The following is a 16,048-nucleotide window of genomic DNA, read 5'->3' as shown; positions in this document are numbered from 1 at the left end:
GGTGTCCAAAAATACCGATTTACGATTGTTATGAAAACTTGAAATCGGCCCTAATTAATCGGCCATTCCGATTTAATCGGTCGACCTCTAGTCACTAGTAACTCTTTGATCAAACTATCTTGTCCTCTATGGCACCAATTGTAATAGAGTTGACTTGACTGACCAGTGGAGCACAAACACCATTGTAAATACAACGTATATTTATCAATCAAATGCATTTATAAAGCCCTTTTTACATCAGCCGATGTCACAAAGTGCTGTACAGAAACCCAGCCTAAAACCCCAAACAGCAAGCAATGCAGGTGTAGAAGCACGGTGGCTAGGAAAAACTCCCTAGAAAGGCCAGAACCTAGGAAGAAACCTAGAGAGGAACCAGGCTCTGAGGGGTGGCCACTCCTCTTCTGGCTGTGCCGGGTGAAGATTATAACAGAACATGGCCAAAATGTTCAAACGTTCATAGATGACCAGCAGGGTCAGATAATAATAATCACAATGGTTGTAGAGGGTGCAACAGGTCAGCACCTCAGGAGTCAATGTCAGTTGGCTTTTCATAGCCGATCGAGACAGCAGGTGCGGTAGGGAGAGTCCCCTTTTTGGGACGGCATGGAAGAGCACATTTTTCTGTTTATTTATTTTCCCTTTCATACTTCAGCTATTTTCACATTGTTACAACACTTGACATAGCAAATAATATAAGAGTTGAAATGTCTATATTCTTAAAAAAAAATTGTGAGTGTAATGTTTACTGTATTTATTTCCCTTGTTTATTTCCCTTTTTGTTTGTCTATTCCACTTGCCTTGACAATGTAAACATATGTTTCCAATTCCAATAAAGCCTTTTAAATTGAATAGAGAGGGGGGGGGGGGGGGAGAGCAGCTGTCTCTTACAAATGATCTGGCCAACATCCAATGACTCAGACAGTGGGGTCACAATGGACAGGGAGGGTGTGCTTTGATCCTGCCAGTCTCTTTCGGTTTCTCGGTCTGTCCCTATAGAAGTGGTGAGGGTAAGACCCTCAGACTATTGATACATTTTCAGACATTCACTGAGTACAGTTTGATTTATTCATCGATGATGATAATAATAAATATTTAGAGGGGCTTGATCAGATTTTGTTTGGGGGGAGGAACTATTTTAGTTAAAGCATTGTGGCGTTTTAGTCTCTTTTTCAAATTATTATTTTAATCACAACCTTTTATATAGCAAAGCATAAATTATATTAATAAGCTCCTGTCAATTGTCCTGGACCCTGTCATAAACGATGACTGTCATCATTCTTTTCCCTCAATATTAATGTGAGAAGCAGCACGGACACATTGTCTAGGAGCTGACCATGATCAACAAACACTTTATTTAGGGACAGGAGTTTATGACAAACCACTCTGTGATCCCGCAGTGGTTTTGACAGTAGAATAGAAAGTCCGTTTTAACAATTGAGTGTGGGGCAATCAATAGCCATTAATGGACTGTACACCAGGAATGTCATTATTTCCTCTGTCCACAGAGGAGATTGTCATCGGTTATAGTCCCTGTCCCAATGGTCAGTTTCCTCTGCGGTACTCAGGACTCCCCACTAAATACAGCAGCAGGCTCCGTGTTTTCCACAAGTACATAGACTAGCCAGCCAAATAGAAAAAGTAGCCAGCCATGCGCCCCCCCCCACGAGCATCATGTTCTCTCCCTCAGTGCAAAGAAATGTAACTGCAACCAGAGATCTATAGGCTAGGCCTATATAATGACGAGATGCTTATGTCTCTGCACTAACAATGGGAGTCGTTGTCCCAAAGGCGGGAAGGCAAGCGACAAGTTTAGTTCCAAAATGAGCCCATAGAAATGCATTGGGCTTATTTTGGCAAGAGTGAAGTCACTCGCCTTGCCTTTTCCCAGGGATGGAGGAAGAAATCATAGGCCTCTGGCTGGCTACTCTGGTGGCTACTCAATCTGTTCTTGAATTCAAACAAACAATAGCCCAGGCCAATGAAGCTACACACAGATCGTACAATATTAGGAGGCAATATAAATATATATACACAGATCTTACAATATTAGGAGGCTATATATATATCAGTTGAAGTCGGAAGTTTACATACACTTAGGTTGGAGTCATTAAAACTCGTTTTTCAACCACCACACATTTCTTGTTAACAAACTATAGTTTTGGCATGTCGGTTAGGACATCTACTTTGTGCATGACACAAGTAATTTTTCCAACAATTGTTTACAGACAGATTAATTCAATTATAATTCACTGTATCACAATTACAGCGGGTCAGAAGTTTACATACACCAAGGTGACTGTGCCCTTAAACAGCTTGGAAAATTCCAGAAAATTATGGCATGGCTTTAGAAGCTTCTGATAGGCTAATTGACATCATTTGAGTCAATTGGAGGTGTACCTGTGGATGTTTTTCAAGGCCTACCTTCAAACTCAGGGCCTCTTTGCTTGACATCATGGGAAAATCAAAAGAAATCAGCCAAGACTTCAGAAAAAACATTGTAGAACTCCACAAGTCTGGTTCATCCTTGGGAGCAATTTTCAAGCGCCTGAAGGTACCATGTTCATCTGTACAAACAATAGTATGCAAGTATAAACACCATGGGACCATGCAGCCGTCATACCGCTCAGGAAGGAGACGCGTTCTGTCTACTAGAGATGAACGTACTTTGGTGGCCAAAAAGTGCAAATCAATCCCAGAACATCAGCAAAGGAACTTGTGAAGATGCTGGAGGAAACAGGTACACAATTATCTATATATACACAGTAAAACGAGTCCTATATCGATATAACCTGAAAGGCTGCTCGGCAAGGAAGAAGCCACTGCTCCAAAACCGCCAGACTACGGTTTGCAACTGCACATGGGGACAAAGATCGTACTTTTTGGAGAAATGTCCTCCAAATGGACAATGACCCCAAGCATTTTGTCGCACTGCTTTGCTTTATCTTGGCCAGGTCGCAGTTGTAAATGAGAACTTGTTCTCAACTGGCCTACCTGGTTAAATAAAGGTGAAATAAATAATAATAATAGCTATTTAAAATCATGTTAAACACCATCTCATCTCTGTACCCCACAGATACAATTATCTGTAAGGTCTCTCAGTCAAGCAGTGAATTTCAAACACAGATTTAACCACAAAGACCAGGGAGGTAGATGGGTCGGAAAAAAAAGCAGACATTGAAAATCCCTTTAAGCATAATGAAGTTACTAATTACACTTTGGATGGTGTATCAATACACTCAGTCACTACAAAGATTCAGGCCTCCTTCCTAACTCAGTAGCCGGAGAGGGAGGAAACCGCTCAGGGATTTCACTATGTGGCCAATGGTGACTTTAAAACAGTTAGAGTTTATTGGCTGTTTATAGATTTATTTTTTAGGATGGATCAACAACATTGTAGTTGCCCTGAAATACTAACCTAAATGACAGCGTAAAGAGGAAGCCTGAACAGAAATAAAAATATTGTGGAAAATAAATTGTTATCCCGAATACAAAGCGTTGTGTTTGGGGCAAATCTAACACAACACATCATTGAGTACCACTCTTCATATTTTCAAGCATGGTGGTGGCTGCATCATGTTATGGGTATGCTTGTCATCGATAAGGACTAGGGAGTTTTTTAGGATGAAAAGAAACGGAATATAACTAAGCACAGGCATAATCCTAGAGGAAAACCTGGTTTAGTCTGCTTTCCAACAGACACTGGGAGGCAAATTCACCTTTCAGAAGGACAATAACCTAAAACACACAAGGTCAAATATACACTCGAGTTGCGTACCAAGACGACAACATTGAATGTTCCAGAGTGGCCTAGTTACAGTTTTGACTTAAATCGGCTTCAGAATATATGGCAAGACTTGAAAATGGCTGTCTAGCAATGATCAACAACCTACTTCAAAAAATATATAATGTGTAAATATTGTACAATCCAGGTGTGCAAAGCTCTTAGACATACCAAGAAAGACTCACGCTGCCAAAGGTGATTCTAACATGAATTGACCCCGGGGGTTGAATACTTATGTAATCAAGATATATTAGTGTTTTAATTTTTTATACATTTTTTTTACATATGTTAGAATTTTTCTTCCACTTTGACATTAGAGTATTTTGTGTAGATCGTTGACAGAAAAGGACAATTAAATACATTTTAATCCAACCTTGTAACACGACAATGTGAAAAAAAATCAAGGGTTGTGAATACTTTCTGAAGGCCCTGAGATGTTTTCCAACACCGGTTAGTTCCAGTTCCCTGTTGGTGTGTGTTTAAATGAGCTCTTCACAGTGGTCTCACCAGCTAGTTGCAGGCTGTCTTGCACATGCCTAGTGATAACTGAGCTCCCCAGGGAGATACAGACAGGGACCCATTAATCTTTTCACTCAGAGAGAGATGGATAGGGATGGATGGAGGGAGGGAAGGAGAGAGTGATGAGGAGAGGGAGAGAAAGAGGGAGAGCGGGGTGTGAGAAAGGGAGCGAGATAACGGGATAGAGAGGAGTAAGAAGAAGGGAATTAAAGAGGGAAAAGGAGGGTGAGAGTGGAAGAGATAGCGAGAGAGGGATATATGTGAAGGCAACAAACCGAGATGGCTGGTGGAGCTTGATACCAGCCTCAGACAGCCTTCTGCACCGCTGTGGGACAGTCTGTTTTTTACTGGAATGAGGTGTAGGCCAATGTTAATTAGTTTCATTCATAGAACTGTGAGGAGTAACAGGAAGAAGGGGGGAGGGGGGTGCTCCTCCTGAGGATACTCGTCTATGACTAAAAGTAAAGAAATGCTACTGCTTTTCAAAACCACGGATTTGTTGTGCATCACTTCAGCTTGACTCACATGTGAGGGAATGGCTGCTTGGCTGGGTGGGTTGTCGGGATGGGGGGGTGCTTGTTTCCCGAAATGCACAGCTGAAAACCCTCCCTGGATGTAACTGATTAGTGGAGAAATTTCAACAACACACTCAAACGGGTCTGCAACAGTGTGTGATTACTCAATTGTTTGTATTTTTGGTAAACAGCTGAGGGATGGGGCGGGAGAAATGTAACCACTCTCGAACTCAGAGACAGTTATGAGAGATTCTTAAAAACTTCTATGGCTATATATCATTAATTTAACAGTCCATAAATGGTTGTAGCAATCACAGATACTAAACCACTTAATGCTAAAGTTTACTTTGATTTTGAAATCTTATTTGCACTTCTCTGAAGTCCATGCCCATTCACTTCTCTATTTTCTGTGCTCATTTGCACTTCTATCTTCTCTGTGAAGTCAGTGCCCATTCATCTTGGCTTCTGAGTGGCGCAGCGGTCTAAGGCACTGCATCTCAGTGGTGTCACTACAGTCCCTGGTTCGAATCCAGGCTGAATCACATCCGGCCGTGATTGGGAGTCCCATAGGGCGGTGCACAATTGGCCCAGGGTCGTCCGGGTTTGGCCGGGGTAGTCCGTCATTATAAATAAGATTTGTTCTTAACTGACTTGCCTAGTTAAATAAAGGTTCAATAAAATAAATCAATAAAAATCTCATTCTAATGATCACTTAGGCCTAAATTAATCAAGTGTGTCTCTGTCTACAGCCGACTCATTCTCTTCACTCTGATGAAAGTGCATGCAGACCCTATTGTTGCAATGCTATTCCATGTTCTTTTAACAGTAATAATGAATAAGCCACCCTGACTTTCACTTTCCACTCAAGGGATTTAGTCAGTTAGATTTTTCTATGCTTTATGAGGGCTCTCTCACGTCTCTTCTTTGGAAATTATGGAAATTATTGCGGGAATATGAAAAGTGAGTAAGTAAGAAATGTCAGGCAGTTTGAACAGGAAGCAGCCAATTACTGTGTACTACTCCTGGGAGTAAAAGATGGGGATAAAGACCATGAGATTAGGTGAGGTAAGGGTTTTTATCAGGAGGGATATTTTGGGGTGAGGGTGGTTTTATAAATGAGGGCAGATGGTGTCAAAACTGGAGGGTTAAAATAAAAAATAAAAAACCCTGCCTCTGATAAACCAGCTAATGAGTGGCCTGGAAGCCTCCCCATCCGTTCTCCCCTAGTTTCATCATTAAATGGTGGAAATTACAGATAGTTTCCAGTGTACCAATAATCCTGGGCACTTAATTAGATGTTTCCTGATTAGCTTTATCGGAGGCATGAATCGCCTCACGCACATTGGTGACTACGGTAACGCTTTATTTAGATAGTCTGTAGAGCATCTACAGATGGAGTATCATTAACATTTCAACTAACTATACTACATAACCAAAAGTATGTGGATACCTGCTCGTAGAACATCTCATTCCAAAATCATGGGCATTAATATGGAGTTAGTCCCCGCTTTGCTGCTATAACAGTCTCCACTCTTCTGGGAAGGCTTTCCACTAGATGTTGAAACATTGCTGCGGGGGCAGATTCGTCTGTCGGACTGCCAGATGGTGAAGCGTGATTCATCACTCCAGAGAACGCGTTCCCACTGCTCCAGAGTCCAATGGCGGTGAGCTTTACACCACTCCAGCCGAGCGCATGGTGATCTTAGGCTTGTGTGCGGCTGCTTGGCCACGGAAACCCATTTCATGAAGCTCCCGACAAACAATTATTGTGCTGACGTTGCTTCCAGAGGCAGTTTGGAACTTGTGTGGCCTACCACTTTGCGGCTGAGCCGTTGTTGCTGTGGCTGGGTGGTAGTCTAGCGGTTAAGAGGTTGGGCCAGTAAACAAAAGGTTGCTGGTTCAAATCCTGAAGCTGACTAGATGAAATCTGCCTATGTGCCCTTGAGCAAGGTACTTAACCCTAATTGCTCTGGATAAGAGCATCTGCTAAATGATTAAAATCAGTTTTTTTTAAATGCTCAGAGACGTTTCCAATTCCCAATAACATCACTTACAGTTGACCGGGTCTAGCAGGGCAGAAATTTGATGAACTGACTTGTTGGAAAGGTGGCATCCTATGACGATGCCACGTTGAAAATCACTGAGCTCTTCAGTAAGGCCATTTGACTGCCAATGTTTGTCTATGGAGATTGCATGGCTGTGTGCTTTTATACACCTGTCAGCAACGGGTGTGGCTGAAATAGCCGAGTCCACTAATTTCAAGGTATGTCCACATACTTTTGTATATATAGTGTATCTGCTAACCCGAACCTTAACCCTTATCCTAACCCTAAACGTAACCCTTATTCTAAACCTAACCTTAGCAAGCAGTTGCTTATCAACAGATAGTTTGGTGATAGTATGACCATCTATTGAGCATCTACAGATGGACTTTCTGGACTATCCAAATAAAGTGTGACCGTGATTACTGATGAACTGATCGTCCAAGTTCAGTCTTCTACATCCATATTGAGATAATGTAATAATCACAGAATGTTCCGCATGTTAGGTTATGTAGTCAGCTGTCAAGGATTAGAGATGGAGGCCTGCCTGTACACTTGTGTCCTCCTATTGTGTCCAGTGTAAACAGGTTGTCGGGCTCCACCTGGCTGTGATTGGGAGGAGGCTTTGCACCTCTGAGAGACTTAAGCCGAGCCCTACGTGACGGCAGCTCACTCATAACACCATTGATCGATTCCATTCCCATTTCATTGACCTAAGATATTTACTTCTCTGCTGTGATTAAGTGATAGTAAATAAGGCATACTTTTATGACTGTTGAATACCAACTATCAATCACTTACATCATGTATTTTCAGGTAGAGAAAGTCCTGCAATGCAACGGATTTTATCCCTCTCGTGCGTTCTCTCTCATTCAACGAGCTCTTAGTGTCTGCTCCACACAGACCGAAACCGTGCAAGTAAGCAGGCGGACAATGGATTATGGTCATTGTAGTTAATCACCACATTTTCTGCACTAAACTATGTAGAATATTGGCCTGTTGGAAACTACAACTCCCTACTAAACTTCAAAGTTCGGGGTTGATCTAATTTCTCTCTATAGAAACTGACCATCAAGCTCACAGAAAAAAACAGAACAAAATGTTATTATAATAATTGAACCGATGTCTGTCAATTAGCTGTTTTTTGTATTTTATTTTTTATGTTTAGACATTTTGGTTAATCGCTTAGCACTAGTGTCCATTGACAAAGCACATTATGATTGAGGTTGACCTATGTGTGTGCTGACCGTCCACAGATCACCCCAGGGAGTAAGGCACAGCAGGGCAACCTGATCCAGGGTGACATCATCATGGCCATCGACGGGGTCAGCACTGAAGGCATGACCCACCTGGAGGCCCAGAACAAGATCAAGTCTGCCAGCTTCAACCTGGCCCTCACCATGCAGAAGTACGTAACACACACACACACACACACACACACACACACACACACACACACACACACACACACACACACACACACACACACACACACACACACACACACACACACACACACACACACACTCCTCTTCTCTCTGAGGGCCAACTCTTATAGTGGCATAATTGATGATCAGACAGATATTAGGTGTCATTTTAAACACGCACAGGGAGACAGAGTGGGCTGCCTCAAATCTTTTAGAGGTAGAGATGTGGCCTTTCTGTCATCTGAGGATTGAGGAGAGAGGGAATGTATGGAGGGAGGGAATATAAATAATTATATAATAAATAACCTGTTGTCTTGGCTAAAACTAGAGAACCAAAGATGGCTTTGGTATACTTTTGTCATGGGATATACATTAATACGATTTCCTCTGACACAGTGTGTTCCCCATAGAAATAACCAGAACTCAGTACATTTTTTAAAATCAATGTTACTATAGGAAAAAGCTAATCAGTGTAACAATATTATTAGCATGCAGCATCGGTTTTTGGACCATGCTTGAATTGATTAGTTTGGAACAAATGCTTGTGTACAGACCCATATCTCACAGCCAAACCTAAGTATTTTACCCATCTACCAATAGATGCCCTTCTTTGCGAGGCATTGGAAAACCTCCCTGGTCTTTGTGGTTGAATATATGTTTGAAATTCACTGCTCAACTCAACCTTACAATTATCTGCATGTGTGGAGTACAGAGATGAAGTAGTCATTCAAAAATCATGTTAAACACTTATTGCATACAGGGTGAGTCCATGCAATTTATTATGTGACTTGTTGAGATCTTTAGGCTTGCCATAACAAAGGAGTTGACTGAAGACATTTCAGCTTTTACATTTACATTTACATTTAAGTCATTTAGCAGACGCTCTTATCCAGAGCGACTTACATTTTGAATGAATTTGTAAAATAATTCGAAAAACTTTATTCCACTTCGACATTATGTTGTATTGTGTGTAGGCCAATGACAATCTTTTTATTTTTTTACATTTTCAATTCAGGCTGTAACAACAACAAAATGTGAACAAGTCAAGGGGTGTGAATTATTTCTGAAGGCACTGTATGTGTTGTAGTTGTTTTCAGTTTAAACTGAAAACGTTTTTACCATCCTGAGAAATTCTTACCTTTTTGGGGAGTGGTGGCAATAATTTAGCAGAGAAGGCCCGTCGCTGCTAAATGAATATACAGTTGAAGTCGGAAGTTTACATACACTTAGGTTGGAGTCATTAAAACTTGTTTTTCAATCACTCCACAAATGTCTTGTTAACAAACTATAGTTTTGGCAAGTCGGTTAGGACATCTACATTGTGCATGACACAAGTAATTTTTCCAACAATTGTTTACAGACAGATTATTTCATTTATAATTCACTGTATCATAATTCCAGCGGGTAAGAAGTTTACATATACTAAGTTGACTGTGACTTTAAACAGCTTGGAAAATTCCAGAAAATGATGTCATTTAGAAGCTTCTGATAGGCTAATTGACATAATTTGAGTCAGTTGTAGGTGTACCTGTGGATGTATTTCAAGGCTTACCTTCAAACTTAGTGCCTCTTTGCTTGACATCCTGGGAAAATCAAAAGAAATCAGCCAAGACCTCATAAAGACAATTTGTAGACCTCCACAAGTCTGGTTCATCCTTGGGAGCAATTTCCAAACGCCTGAAGGTACCACGTTCATCTGTACAAACAATAGTACGCAAGTATAAACATCATGGGACCACGCAGCCGTCATACCGCTCAGGAAGAAGACGCGTTCTGTCTCCTAGAGATGAACGTACTTTGGTGCGAAAAGTGCCAATCAAACCCAGAACATCAGCAAAGGTCCTTGTGAAGATGCTGGAGGAAACAGGTACAAATGTATCTATATCCACAGTAAAACGAGTCCTATATCAACATAACCTGAAAGGCTGCTCAGCAAGGAAGAAGCCACTGCTCCAAAACCGCCAGACTACGGTTTGCAACTGCACATGTGGACAAAGATCGTACTTTTTGGAGAAATGTCCTCTGGTCTGATGAAACAAAAATAGAACTGTTTGGCCATAATGACCCTCGTTATGTTTGGAGGAAAAAGGGGGACGCTTGCAAGCCGAAGAACACCATCCCAACCGTGAAGCACAGGGGTGGCAGCATCATGTTGTTGTTGGGAATGTGATGAAAGAAATAAAAGCTGAAAGAAATCATTCTCTTTACTATTATTCTGACATTTCACATTCTTAAAATAAAGTGGTGATCCTAACTGACCTAAGACAGGGAATTTTTACTTGGATTAAATGTCAGGAATTGTGAAAAACTGAGCTTAAATGTATTTGGCTAAGGTGTATGTAAACTTCCGACTTCAACTGTAGGTGAAACCATGCGTCCTTAATAGTGTCCCATGTCGTCTTTTCATTAATTTGATTGAAAAGATTCACCCCCTGCCGTTTAAACTACGGCAAACACAGTGGATGCCTTCAATTACTTACACATGCACACACACATGACTTCCAAGGTTGCAGAGACCAGATAAAGTGCTAATGAAAAAAGCACCGCAATATAGCTATAGTGCATGTGTGATATGAATGCTTCCTATATCAAACAATCAGCCAATTACATCCTAATGATAGACTGCTGAATGTCTAGGGTGAGATGTTAGCACTGGCGGACTTGCCATTAGGCAGAAGAGACAATTGCCTCAGGCCTCACATCATCAAGGGGATAGAGGTGCCGCCAGGCTGTGCTCAAGGCATAATACATAAAAAATCCCCATCAAAATCTGAGATATCTGCACGGGCTGCGTCTCAATCCGCCGATATCGGCCTTCTGCATCTGCGGTGGAAGGTGGCAGAGCTACAGAGGGGTTTGTCAGACCAGGAGACATCTCAAAAATCTGTCTTCTCACTAAAACGTCTGTAGCGTCCGAACGCTAAGAAGCCGGTACCGAGCTGAAATATTTCTAGAAGTGAATAGCGCATTTCCATGTTCAAGGTATACAGGTAATTCCACGGTAAAATAAGCTTTCTTATATCACTCAGATATAGGACTGATACTTCAAAACATACTTCCTTTTGATAAACATCTTGACTATCTGTTATTCATTGTGTTTCTTTGGGCTAATAGCAGTAAGGCCAAATTCAATGTTTCAACATAATTTTTTTAAATATGATTTTTTATACATACAGGGGTCCTACAATTCTAAATCAAATAGCTAAATTATCCTTGGTATGACCATCTTAAAACAATTCCCAATGCTAGCTTAGTCACGTCACTGTCACGCCTCCCTTGGAAGTCTAAAGAATTTTGTATTGCAAAAACGGTTAAAAATGGTCCGCTGGCTCCCAGCGGCAAGATTTTGATTGGATGCTACATTTCAAGAACCTTCCTACCACATGCCCGTTGGTGCTACGTGTTATGTTTGTCACTGTTTTCAGACAGGGAATGACACATTTTGCAGAGAGTTGTTCCGTATGCTAGTTTGCACCATTGCAGAAAATGGACGAAAACCTTAATTGTGTTTTGTCAGAAGTGTGCTCTATACACAATTGGCATACATCAACATATTTTGATGGGGTTTTAATCTGCGATTTCCCGGCCATCCTCACCATAGACTGTAAAAAGAATCGTCACGCACTGTTGCACCTATGAAACTAATCTAGTGAGCACTATTGGTGCTCCGCCCAAGCAAGGCATTTGATTGGTTTGACGTGTAGTGAGGTGTCACTGATTTACACTGGGACCCACCCATTCTTTAGCTATTTTTCTGCCATGAACTAGGCAAGCCTAGTTCTCGACATGGCTAGCTTCGTAGGAACCCAGCCTCGGGCCCTTAGACTCTAGGGGGATACCATACGCATTTCTGTAGTGAAAAGACCGGTGCTGCTGATAATACTGCCATCTTCATCGAGGCAGAGGACATATAGCCCATGTATCTGATGTTGTCTGGCCAAAAAGAGTATGGCATGTCATACCTTTTTATTTTTTGTCTAAACAGCATCAGATACATGGGCTTCGTATAGTAAGACAGAGGGGCGCTGTTTCGCTGCCTCGGAAGCTTGCGCGGTTGAGGTAGTTTCATCCACTTGCGAATTGAACGAAAGTTGGCGGGAATACACGTGCACTAATCGGATGCTGGAATTATTTTGGATAAACGTGTGAAGGTAGTGATTTGTTTGACAATCAGATGAAAACATCATGAGTGGTTGTGTTCATGGCACATTTACAGTTAAATTACGTCTCCACTATTAAAAAACATTTAAAAAATCACAAAGGAGTGGCGGGGAGGGTAAGGTTGGCACTCTCTGGTTAATCATTATTGATGGGCCAGTTCCTCTAACTCTAGCACCTTTTTCACTTTCTATCACTTTATTATCATTTGAATAACTTCCCTCACTCTGACAGACTAATCAAAATGGATTCTATAAAGGCAACAGCCTTCGTCACTGCAGTGAATGGGTCGCTGAAATGAAGACTATGGTGGGGTCCAGGATGACATTTTCTTTCAACCTACCATCTCATAACTGTTTATTTTTATTTTGAACTCTGGTATTGATTGTGGACCTGTTTGTTGTGTTTGAGGGCTCTCTAAGTCTGCTGGCAGTGTTGTTGTTACATAAACCTCTGAAGGCTAAATCCCTTAATGCACCCCTACATAAAACCAGATAGTGTCTGTCCTTTAGAGATCCTATTAAATTACATGTTATTCTTATTCCTAATCCGATTGGCCTGTCCTTTGTCAGAGGGGGGCAGTGAAAAGGTCAAGGCACTTTCTCTGTTTCATCTCCAAGTCAATTAGCAAAGTGACAGGCTATGGTATTTATCATGACAGATGGGTATTACATTGGACACTCTCCCTCTTACCGGACTGTAACCCTTAGGGAGACGTTTGCGTAGCCTAACTATCTCGTGGCTCTTTGGTAGCTGTTTGTACTGCTTTTACACTGTCTTTTAACTGGTTGAACAACTAACTCACTCAGGTCAGGGGTTAAAGCATGCTAGGTCTCAGTTTTGAATCTCCACTGACTCTACCTCTACTTTATTTTGGGAGATTTGTGTTTGTTCACCTCAGACCAGAGGTACCTGATAGTTTGTTTTCCATTTGGACACTCAGAGGAGCCACAAATGGCCTGCACTCTGCTTTGGAACTTGACATTTTACTTAAGTCACTCCCAGCCATCTCTGTACTGTGGCAGATGTCAAGAGTCTGAGTCGGGCTGCTCTCCGTAACAGTGTTTTAAACTCGCCGCCAATTCGGTTTGTCTCATTACAAATGTCAAAGGAATGTGGTGATTCCTTGTTTTGATGGGTTGATTGCATCGCTCCTGTGAATACATGTACAATACATCTCTCCTGTGAATACATGTACAGTACATCTCTCCTGTGAATACATGTACAGTACATCTCTCCTGTGAATACATGTACAGTACATCTTTAAGAGGAGGTTGTTTCCATTTCAGGGGGGGCGGGTGAGTAGGGTCCTAGGTGTCCCTCCAACCTCCTCACATTTGCACCTGCTCCTCAACTTCAACCCCACCCGCCCATACTCTGCCCACGCCGGCTTGCACAGCTGAGACCCACCACAACCACCCCAACCTCCCTCCCCTCATCTCCTGTGGTTCCGCAGGCTGCTTTTCATCATCCGTCGGATTGTTGTAAAACGGGGAGGAAAGGCTGGCATAGGCTGGATCGATGAAGTGCTTGTCCTCCCCCTGGTTGATTGATTCAAGGAGGCACTCTGCCGTGCCTTTCCAGAGCTTGTCATCGTCTCTCCTCTTCCTCAATTTTTCTTCTCTGTTTTCCCAAGAAACCCTTTTCCTCTTGTTTAGTCTTTTGCCGAAAAAAAACAACTGTCAGAGAGAGCTTGTTTTTAAAAAATGGGTTGAAAACAAACTCTCACCACCAGACAGAGAAGAATCCCGCTTGGATAAGAGGAGGGTGTTGTGGATGGATCTGACCTCTGCTTGTATAATGTGTGGAGATGTGAGAGCAGTGCAAAAACAGGGGAGGCATGCCAGGTTCACTGTGTCTACCACCATATGGAAGGAACCTGCACCAGATAGTCCTTTAATCCTCAAATGATGGGTTCCTCAAAACGACCTTAATCTTCTCATACTGATGTGTGCAATTCCAATAAATCTACTCCCGAAATCAATCAAGAGAGGTTTACCTGCGGTTCAGTCAGTCGTAGAAAAGGGAGCTTAAAAAGGAGCCGCTTCACCCCCTCTGCTCGGTTTGCGTACTGTGGTCAACCCCCTGTCTTTAACATTCTTCAGGTCAGCGGGGCACTGCTGTTCCACAGTGCCTTGCGGTTCAGTGCTGCCATGTGTTGAGGTGATGGTGTGTGAGACTGAAGTAATGCCTTAAGGAAGGTCACTCGTAACGACGTCAACCAAATAAACAATGTGTCAGTATTTCTATATGGGCTATTGGGGCTTTTATTTCCAACACCACAAGAACAGCGTATTAGTGTGTAGCAGGCCGACAGAGGGCAAAAGGCCAGAGAATTCTTTCAAAAAACGGCATTGAATTCTGCCTACCTGCAGTGCCCTACGATGCAAATGGATTACGTCAGTGTCATTTTTTTCTGCAGCTCAGAAATCCTTATTTAGCATTCATGTAATATCTCACCAGCCACTTTAATTTAACACAGTTAAAGGCTACTTCGGTTTGTCCATAAATATATATATAATATATATATTTATAATAATTTTTTTATTTAACCTTTATTTAACTACGCAAGTCAGTTAAGAACAAATTCTTATTTACAATGACGGCCTACCCCAGCCAAACCCAGACAAAGCTAGGCCAATTGTGCACCGCCCTATGAGACTCCCAATCATGTCCGGTTGTGATACAGCCTGGATTCGAACCAGGATGTCTATAGTGACGCCTCTAGCACTGAGATGCTGTGCCTTAGACCGCTGCGCCACTGATTCTACCTTTAGAAGCCAGACATGTCTATCTTTATACACTGAACAGAAATAAATGCAACATGTAAGGTATTGGTCCCATGTTTCATGAGCTGAAATAAAAGATCCCAGAAATGTTCCATGTGCAAAAAAAGCATATTTCTCAAAGATTGTGCACAAATTTGTTTACATCTGTTAGTGAGCATTTCTCCTTTTCCAAGATATTCCATCCACCTGACAGGTGTGGCATATCAAGAAGCTGATTTAAACAGCATGATCACTACACAGGTGCACCTTGTGCTGGTGGAAAAAAATAAGGCACATCTCAAATGTGCAGTTTTGTCACATAACACAATGCAACAGATGTCTCAAGTTTTGAGGAAGCGTGCAATTAGCATGCTGACTGCAGGAATTTCCACCAGAGCTGTTGGCAGAACATGTAATGTTCATTTCTCTACCATAAGCCACCTCCAACATCGTTTTAGAGGATTTGGCAGTACGTCCAACCGGCCTCACAGCTGCAGACCACGTGTATGACGTTGTGTGGGTGAGCGGTTTGCTGATGTCAATGTTGTGAACAGAGTGACACCTGGTGGCGGTGGGGTTATGGTATGGGCAGGCATAAGCTACGGACAACGAACACAATTGCATTTTATCGATGGCAATTTCAATGCACAAAAATACCGTGACGAGATCCTGAGGCCCATTGTGAAACCCATTTTACCTGTGACCAACAGATACATATCTGTATTCCCAGTCATGTGAAATCCATAGATGAGGGTTGCATGTTGTATTTATATTTCTGTTCAGTATAAATAACCACTATTTGGATAACCACTGTACGCCGCAGAAGAACACAATGCAG

The 16,048-nt window shown here is 42.0% G+C and overlaps 1 protein-coding gene across 1 annotated transcript in view; it reads left to right on the top strand.

The window, feature by feature from the left end:
- Positions 1-16,048, top strand: part of LOC120017405 (LIM domain-binding protein 3-like) — a 55,652-nt gene that overhangs the window by 13,084 nt on the left and 26,520 nt on the right. The window contains exon 2 of the mRNA XM_038960154.1: positions 8,114-8,265. Coding sequence (XP_038816082.1) covers positions 8,114-8,265 — 152 coding nt within the window. The remainder of the gene's footprint in view (positions 1-8,113; positions 8,266-16,048) is intronic.

The sequence above is a fragment of the Salvelinus namaycush genome, chromosome 22, assembly GCF_016432855.1.
Source record: "Salvelinus namaycush isolate Seneca chromosome 22, SaNama_1.0, whole genome shotgun sequence".
In the NCBI taxonomy this organism is placed as follows: domain Eukaryota; kingdom Metazoa; phylum Chordata; class Actinopteri; order Salmoniformes; family Salmonidae; genus Salvelinus; species Salvelinus namaycush.
This window is presented reverse-complemented; position numbering and strand designations above follow the sequence as displayed.